The following is a 9,377-nucleotide window of genomic DNA, read 5'->3' on the forward strand; positions in this document are numbered from 1 at the left end:
ATAGAAGACCTTGTCAAAAGGGGGTAATTGAATCAGTTCAAGCAGCATGATGATCCCCCCAAAAGAAGGGATAATGATAGAGCAGGTTGTGACCGCAGAGGAGGTCATAGGGGTCCCGCTGAAGATAAAGATAGAGATAGCAAGATAGAGGGTAGGTTATATGTGATCAGTGGAGGACGAGTACATGGGCAAACAGTGAACAAGGCACGGGCAGACCTACGGGAGATGATACATCAAATAAACTATAACAAGAGGCGCAGGTGGCCACCTCTTTCCCCGCAGCCACGTGCCATATTTGATGAGTATGATCAAGAGGGAATAATGTATCCTCATGATGACCCACTGGTGGTGACAATGAGAATAGCAAATTGGGAAGTGGACAGAATACTAATAGACGGTGGAAGCTCAGCCAACATCATATACATCAGTGCATACAAAGGAAGTGAAGTTAGACAGGAAAGATCTAAAAAGGGTAAGCTATGAAGTCACCAGGTTTAACGAGTTTGGATTAACCCCGGAGGGCATAATCAAGCTCTCAGTCCGAGTAGGTGAAGGGTCAAAAAGGCGCGATGTTCGAGCAAAATTCCTGGTGATAGACTCTCCTTCGCCTTACAATGTTATCTTGGGAAGGCCGCTCATCCACAAGATCGGCGGAGTAGTTTCCACCTACCATATTCCCATAGCATACACACCTAATGAAGGGAGGTTGGCAAAGCTCAGGGGAAGCCAGAAGACGGCTCAACAATGCTACATAATTGCTCTGCTGAGCTAGCTAGGACTAGAAAACAACTAGTCTCAGAGCAAAGGCCCACTTAGCAAGAGAAGAAGTCAAGAAAGAGGAAACGCGAGGTATATCATAGGGAGAAGGAGAAACAAAAGCTAGCCATGGAAAATTTTGAAGCACAAAGTATTCATGCACCAAAAGGGTAGAAATGTTGAGGTATACGTGGACGACTCAATTGTCAAGAGCGTCACACAGGAAGGGCATATCATGGATTTTGAAGAAACATTTGCCACCCTGAACAAATATAACATCAAGCTCAACCCGAAGAAATGTGTCTTAGGGGTGAGCTCAGGAAAATTCTTAGGCTTCCTAATCAGCGAGAGAGGAATAGACGCAAACCCAAAGAAGGTTGAAGCTGTCCTAAGCTTACTAGAGCCTAAGTGCATTAAAGACATCATGTGCCTGACAGGCAGAATTGCCGCACTGACTAGGTTCATCAACAAGTCAGCTGACAAAGCCTTACCATTCTACCAGCTGCTAAAAGGGAACAGGGAATTTTAGTGGGGAGCCGTAGAAAAAGAAGACTTTAGGGGTATTAAGGATCATCTAACCAAGCTCCCAACAATGATTAGCGCGGAGCTAAAGGAAAAATTGCAGTTGTACATTTCTACATCAATTTTAACAACCGTAGTCGTTCTCCTGGTAGAATGACAAAAGCAACAAAGACCAATATACTTTGTGATCCATGTGCTGACTGAGGCTGAACAAAGGTACCCATTGGTGGAGAAGTTTGTTTTTTTAGTGGTAACAACAGCAAGGAAGTTGAAGCCGTATTTTGATGCGCACATAATACAAATCCTCACAAAAAATGGATGCATCGGGCCGACTTTTGAAGTGGGCCATTGAGCTTTCCGAGTATGAGTTCGAGGTCAAACCTAGGGCATCTATCAAAGCACAAGCCCTAGCAGACTTCATTGTGGAGGCCTCGTATGAGGAAAAGGAAGATAATATCGGAATCTGGAAGGTGGAGGTAGACGGATCGTCAGCCGGAAAAGGAAGCGGAGTAGGAATCATAATGACATCCCCAGAGGGAAATGTGTTTCAATATGCCATAAAGTTCAAATTCAAGGCATCAAACAACGAGGTAGAGTATGAGGCAACTTTGGCAGGTTTACGTATGACTATCGCAGCCAAAGCAAGGAAAGTCCACCTGCAGACTGACTCTCAGCTTGTCGCCACTAAGTTAAGGGGGGAGTATGAGATTACGGAATCCACAATGTTGAAATACGTAACTAAAATGAAGGAGTTGGCCGCTCAGCTAGTTCACTTTCAGATAGACCTGGTCCCCAGAGTAGGAAATTCCCTGGCCGACGCATTATCAAAGTTAGCAAGCTCTATACTGCAAAGCCTCACGAGGAAAGTTATGGTGGAGGTCCTGGAGGAAAGCAGCATCGCTGAAAAAGAGCGGGTGAACTACATTGAACAACAACAAGCCTAGTTCAGGGACATACTGACATACAAAGCTCACAGCTCGCTGCCGGACGATGAAGTACAAGCCAAGAAAGTAAAAAAAAAGATGCAAACTGGTACGTGGTAATGAATGGAGAGCTTAACACAAAGGAATTCTCAAAATCATTGCTAAGGTGTATTCTAGAGTAGGAGCAGGAGAATATCATAGAAGAAGCCCACTCAGGAATATGTGCCAACCACATTGCTGAATAGGCATTGGGAATAGAGGTCCTAAAAAGGGCGCATACTGGCCAACTCTTGCTCAAGACGAATTGGCATATGTGAAAAGGTTCAACAAGGGTCAAAAATACTCCCCAGTCATAAACCAGCCGGCAAATGATTTGACTTCAATCCTCAGCCCAATCCCGTTTCTTAGTGGGGAATGGACATATTGGGACCCTTCACCACTGGTCAGCGGGTAAGAAATACTTCATAGGGGCAGTAGACTATTTTACCAAATGGGTAGAGGCTGAGCCCACAAAGTTCATAAAGGAAACCTAAGTGAGGACATTCATATGGAAAAACATCATCACAAGGTTCGGGGTACCACAACGCATGGTCTTTGAGCACGGATGCCAATTTAACTACGACACAATCAAGGACTACCTAGAGGACATGGGCACCAAGTATGAAAGTGCCTCAGTCTGTCACCCGCAGAGTAATGGCCAAGCTGAAGCAGCAAACAAGCTGATCTTAACAGCCCTGCAAGGGAAGCTCGAGGAGCACAAAGGCCTATGGGCTGACCTAGTCCCTGAGATGTTATGGGCGAATAGAACCACTAAAAAAGAATCCATTGGTAAAAGCCCTTTCTCTCTAGCATATAGGGCTGATGCAGTTGTTCTAGTGGAGGTACAAATTCCCAGCCAGAGGATACAACACTATTAGCCACAAGGAAATGAAAAGAGCATACTGGAGGAGTTAGACTTCCAGCTAGAAATAAGGCTGCAAGCAGCTCTCAAGCTGGCAGCCCAAAAGTGCAGGATTTCCAAAGCTTTCAACAAAAGAGTCAAGCACCGGGAGCTCCTGCCTAGAGACTTGGTCCTTAGAAGGGCAACAGCAGTGGGAAGAGGAAACCAGCATGGAAAGCTGTTAACAAATTGGGAAGGCCCCTTTATTATCCATGAGCAGGTAGGACCAGGAGCATTCCTCCTCGAAGATCAAGAAGGTCAGGTCTTAAGGAATAGTATCAATGCTGATGTGTTAAAGAAATATTTTGTTTAATAAAGTAAGATATTAAGTAGAGATGGGGATAATTGTTTCAATTTTGCAAAGAACTCTAATTAGTTCATGTTATGTCAATTAAGGCATTCAAGCCATTCAAATTCAATGAAATACGAGCCTCTGCGTGAGGAGTATATTGGGTAAATTTGTTTAAATATGTCATGCTTTTGCATCATATGCTAACATGTTAAAAAAAGAAAGAAAGAAAGAACACATGCAAGTGCTGAATGAAGAAAGCACCTTAGTAGGAAGTAGTGAGACGGCGCTAAACAACAAAAGAACATCCCTCCCTAAAAACTTACCTTACCAGGTCAAAGTAAAATAGGGCACTACCTTGGGGACGCGTGAGGGGGAGGCTTGGTACGTTCAACTTGACCAGGAGAGGGTAGTGAAAGCAGAGAAGGATGAGTTGCGCGGGCAACACTAAGGTTCTCTTAGTCCCACCCAGCTGACCTCTTTGAGGGGGAGAGGAGGAGGAGGAGGAGATAGATGTATGTTAAGCCCTTACAAAAAGAAGTAAGAGGCACAAAATAGCAAGTCACAACATAAATAAGCTGAGTGACACAAAACACCAATTCACGGCATAAATAAGTTGAATGACACGAAACAACAACTCACAGCATAAATAAGCTGAATGACACGAAATAGCAAGTCACAACATAAATAAGCTGAATGAAACGAAAAATCAAGTCACAGCATAAAGAAGTTGAATGACACAAAACAACAAATAACAGCATAAACAAGCTGAATGACACAAACAAACGGCTGAAAGCTAGTCGACACAAGTAAGTCATAGCAAAGTAGACTGAACGAGGGATGCCAAGCAGTCAACAAATAGGATAGGCTAACCAATGTGCAAGCAAGTTTCCATAAGAGCCAAGCAGAATACATGCAGCATAAACAGGGTAGAGAGAGTAAAGCTTATCGTAAGCTCTAGCTAAATACAAAAGGGAGCAAGAAAGTAAGAAAGCCTCCAGCAGCAAAATCAGGAAAATAGGGAGGCCCAACCTATAAGGCTTCGATAAAAACCCAACAAAGAGGCTAATGTGCTAAGGTCTAGGCACAATTACAGCTTGGTTCAGCAGCAGGTTCAAACACGCAAGTAAACTACAAGAAAATCAGTGGACGGAATAGCAGAAAAATCACTTAGTACATACAACATGCAGCTGAACCCCTGCCCACCAGGACATGGTAAACATCCAGCAAGTTAGTTACAACATATGCAAAATTGAGCCCTCGTCTACAAGGACAAGGAAGCACTCAACAAATTAAGTAAAGGAGCGAAAATTCAAGTCACGCTGGACAGGCTTTGATATAAAAGATAAAGTATTTTGAAAAAGACACCAGAAAATATAATCTTTGGAGGCTATACACCCAAAAGACAGCAACAAAAGCTACCTAGTCACTACAGATCAGGGTGAGGGAAACTTAAAAGAACCACTAGAGTGGGAAGATGACAGCCGCCATAATCTTTATTGCCCACCAGCCAAGGACTCCACCCCAATAGCCGCAGCAGTGTAAGAACAGAGGGAAACCTCTAAGTTCAGCACGGCGTGGTCAGGTATCTTGCAGTTGGTAGCAAGAGGATGGTCATTAGGAAACTCAAACAAGCCAGCCTCCCTAGTAGCCTCCACCTTATCCTAGAAGGTGTTGAAGCGAGCTTGCTACTTTCACCATACAAGCTGCTCACACAGCGGGTTGCAGCCTCCCATCCACTATCTTGGCGATCAGCGAATAACTTAGCAAAAGTAGGGGAGAGCGCGAAGGTCTTAGGCGCCTCCTTCCTAGTAGTTTCCAACTCGGTTATATGCCCGGCTCGTAGATTAGTAATCTCTGCTTCCAACGCCTGAACCCTAGTCTGAGAGGCTAATAGCTGCTCCTCACAGCTCGCAAGCTTGGTCTGGGTGAGCTAAAATTCTCCGAACTGGAGCTGCAGGGCATTCTCCCTCTCCCTTAGAGGAGTCACCTCGCTGACCATAGCCTGCTAAACCCTCCGAATTCCTCTAAGAAGGAATCAAGTCTTGATTCTGATACTCTTTCTCCACTGAAAGCAAGGCATTGGACAAATCTCTAATAGACTTGACATGCTTCAGAAAATGCAAAAAAAGAAAAGGATAAGCCAGAATAAAAATAAATTAAGGAAGAAAACAACACAAGACATAACAAAAGAATAAGCAAAAGAAGGAAGAAAAACAAAAATTAGAGAAGAGAAGGCTAAAAGCAAGAACTAACCTTCTACATGTGCTTGCAAGCCGTAGCATCAGGAAGACTGAATAAGCTGCGCGTAGAATCTGCTGGCAGACAAACCCCTTGAGTAAGACGATACCCCAACGTACCGCCCTTCTAGGGGCCGTCCACGAACAAGGATTCATCGGCCCTCAGATTCATCTCAGGTCGAAAGGGAGCATTCTCAGCTCCAGCAGGGCATAGTATGGGGCGTAGGTGGATATCAATGGGGAATGGGGCTAACGAGAGACACGTAGCTATATTAGTGAACGTAATGATTAAGTTCACTGAAGTTCTGACTATCCAACCCCCTGTCAGTATTCCCACCAAGAAGCATAGTATTAGCAGAGTGAGAAGCAAAGGTATCAAGGCCAGAGGAGGTGCAAGCCTTTTTTACAGCATGTTCATCCTCAGCGAGGAGCGAGGTCTCAAGGTCATCCTCTAAGTTAATAACTGGTTGATTCTGCTTATGAGCACCCCCCGCTTGAGAGTTCCCACCTCTGGTGGTGCTTCGGAGTCGCCCTCTCAGTCCCGCAGCGGTAGTCTCAACCTCATCAGAGGAACACTTGAGAACGCTATCCGCAAAGTCATCAACGGTATTTTTTGGACCATCAGAAGCGTGATCAAGTTGTCTTTTGGCAATAGAGGTATGAGGTGCCACCTGGCCGAGAGCCGCAGCAGGCTGCTTCCTAGGAGAAGCACCATACGCCACTAACGTCTCAAATTCTGAAGCCGCTCTTCGAGGGGCAGGGCGAGTCTCGCGTCTACTCCCAAAACTAGAGCATGAGGGCTCAGCTTTAGCAAGACTGGACCTCGCACGGTCATCAACTGTCACGGTGCCAAAGACATCCTGCACTTCATTCGGGGATAGTCGCACCTCATTATTCGGGGAACCAGCATACACCTCTAGTGTGTCAAAAATCTCTGGGGGATTATCGAGAGTAGCAGTCAAAGGATCCCTCCAAATGTTAGCCTGCCCAAGAATGCGTCTGTCCAGCTTGTCATAACCTGAAGTGGGAAAACAAGGAGACAAAATAATATAAGGACCAAGGAAAAAAAATCGAAAGAAGAAAAAAAAGAAAGGAAGGCTAAAAGCTCACCAGCCTCATGCGTATAGCACAAACGCATGGCAGAGAGCTGCGCGTTGCCTACAATGTATATAGAGTTGGGCAGCAAGATCTTGGAAAACATCGAATCACTAGTTCCCGCTCCCTATAGAGCGTCAAAAGCCTCCGTCTCACACCCACAATCAGAGGCAGAGACAGTAACCTAGCCATATTGGTACGAATCTCCCTGAAATTGCGCGGCACATCAAAAGTAGAGGGCCCCTTCACCCAGAAAAACTTGCTAGTCCAATCCCTGAAGCGACCAAGCTTTAGGAAGGACAAAACTCTGCCTTCCTTGGGAGCAACATAGTACAACCCAAATTCAGTCCCAGAAGCAGACATCTTCGGGCTCATTAAAGACTTGAATAGGTGTAAGGACTCTGGATACCTTCAAAATCGCAGGAGCCATAGTAGGCATATCAAAGTGTGAAGATAAGTTGGATATAGAAAAGATATACAAAAATTGAAGGCACGAAACACCTTCTCTAGAGTAGGGTCAAGGGGAAACCTCAGACCCAAATCCAGTTGGGAAGCAAAAACAACAATATGACCAGTAGGGGGAGCAGACAGCTTTGCATTGTCAGCGAACAGGTCCAAGTCATAGCCCTCACCAAAACCATAAAACTTTTTCCCGACAAAAGCAAGGTTTAACCTGTTGGCGTCCTTACGCCAACTGGAGTCCAACACGCAGTTCTTTGGTCCATAGCACTTTTCATCTAGAAAGAACTAAGTCTTGCGTTCCTTTACAGGCTCCACAACATAAGTGGGCTGATAGTTATAAAACGAGCGATCACCTAGGGATTCAGTCATCCTGCTCGAAGGGACGGTTGGGGAAGGAGAAGACGATGAAGTCTCAACACTGCCACCCCGCACTATATAATTATAAAACTAATTCATACAGCCATGTCATCAAGCCAAGCAAAACTATTTAGGGGCTGAACATGGGGAATAGAGCTAACAAGAGACAAGTCGGGGGGATTAGCCTTAACGGCGTCAACTAACATCTTATGGCGCATTGCACGCAGCCTTCAACGGGTAAGGTGGGACAAGGGAATCCCATCCTTAACAAGCACCCGCTCGCAGTAAGGGTAAAAGAAGTCAGGACGAGGCTCCAGTCGGAAAAGGTGAAAAGCACTACCCTTAAAAGGACGACTACTGCCTGAACCAGATGCAGTAGTAGAAGCCGCAGAAGTACCCGTCCTGCTCGTAGCGGGGGGACAATCAGGGGGCATAACCATTTGTATAGAAAAGGAGGAAGAAGAAATAGAAACATGAGGAGTGTGTGTAGAGCGCTCACCTGGAGAAGAGGATCAAGAAGAAGAATCCAAATCAGTGGCCACTTGGGGCTCACTTACGTTCTGACTTTTAGAAGCATCAGACAATGTGAAATCTACAAAGACAAAAAGCCCACATAAAGGAAGAAGAAGGAAATAAGGCACCAAATAGGCAAAGTAGTTTATTAAGATATGAATAATGGAGAAATGAAAAAAAAAAGGAATCAAGAGCGCAATTGCAACAACAGCAAAAAAAAAAAAAAAAAAGGTAAAAATCGAACAACGATAATTGAAACAAGTCAAAAGACACAATTTCGTTAGGAAAAATGCTAAAGAAACAAAATTGGGTAAGTACATAAAACAAAAGGTACAAAGTAAGTACCTTTAGAGCAAATGTTGCAGAAAGCAACATAGTACAACAACAATTGCGAACGTGAGAACTTGAACAAAAGAGGAGTTCAAAACTACAACCAAGAGAAAAAGAAAGGGAAAATTAGTAAGAAAGCAAGAACAAAGAGGAGAAAAGCAAAAATGACGGGAAATTGAACAAAAATGAAGACAAAAGAAGCAAAAACTTACCACAACAATGGAGGGGAACGTGCGTCTTAGAATAGGTACAAGGAAGAAAGAGAATTCAAAATAAAAGAAAGAGGACGGGGAAGATGAAAAAATGAAGAAGGTAAAAAGAAGTGGGGGACAGTGAAATTAATACGGAATTAATGGGCGGTTGGGCATGAAGTAAAACAAAACCGCCATGTCACTTCGATAAAATCAAACTGAAGGATTGGATGATCGACACGTGTCCCATTCATGCAAATTTTATTCCCGCTCAAAAAAAATAAAAAAATAAAAATCTGTCTTTAGCGGGAGCGATCGAAAATCCTCTTAGCATGATCGTCATTTCCCAGGCTTCTACGGGAGTGATCGAAAATCCTCTCAGCATGATTGTCATTTCTAAGACTTCTGCGAGAATGATCGAAAATCCACTCAGCATGATCGTCATTTCTCTGACTTCAGCAGGAGTGATCAAAATTCCTCTCCGCAAGATCGTCATTTCCAAGACTTCAGTTGGAGTGATCAAAATTCTTCTCCATAAGATCGTCATTTCCCAGCCTTCAGCGGGAATGATCGGAATTGCTCTACGTAAGATCGTCATTTCTCAGACTTCAACGGGAGTGATTGAAATTCCTCACCACAAAATCGTCATTTCTTAGACATTAGCGGGAGCGATCAAAATCTCCCCCTGCAGATTTAGCAAGCGGCGACCTAGTGTACCCCCAGCAGGCAGAGACAAAGCCACCTTTAACACTTGGTAAT

General features: G+C 44.3%; 2 protein-coding genes across 2 annotated transcripts; both read left to right on the plus strand.

Annotated features, from left to right (window-relative positions):
• Positions 1-1,592: 1,592 nt before the first annotated feature.
• On the plus strand, positions 1,593-2,222 carry LOC145571644 (uncharacterized). The gene has a single exon (XM_081630669.1). It carries the CDS (start codon positions 1,593-1,595, stop codon positions 2,220-2,222), a length of 630 nt encoding a protein of 209 aa, XP_081486795.1.
• A 566-nt stretch (positions 2,223-2,788) lies between these two features.
• On the plus strand, positions 2,789-3,118 carry LOC145571652 (uncharacterized). Its single transcript, XM_081630680.1, has one exon. It carries the CDS (start codon positions 2,789-2,791, stop codon positions 3,116-3,118), a length of 330 nt encoding a protein of 109 aa, XP_081486806.1.
• Positions 3,119-9,377: the final 6,259 nt, after the last annotated feature.

Source organism: Chenopodium album, chromosome 2 (assembly GCF_948465745.1).
Source record: "Chenopodium album chromosome 2, dcCheAlbu1.1, whole genome shotgun sequence".
NCBI lineage: Eukaryota > Viridiplantae > Streptophyta > Magnoliopsida > Caryophyllales > Amaranthaceae > Chenopodium > Chenopodium album.

Excerpts from the sequence above, each read along its gene's own strand:
- LOC145571652 (XM_081630680.1), top strand. The coding sequence starts at position 2,789 with ATGGTCTTTGAGCACGGATGCCAATTTAACTACGACACAATCAAGGAC.
- LOC145571644 (XM_081630669.1), top strand. The coding sequence starts at position 1,593 with ATGGATGCATCGGGCCGACTTTTGAAGTGGGCCATTGAGCTTTCCGAG.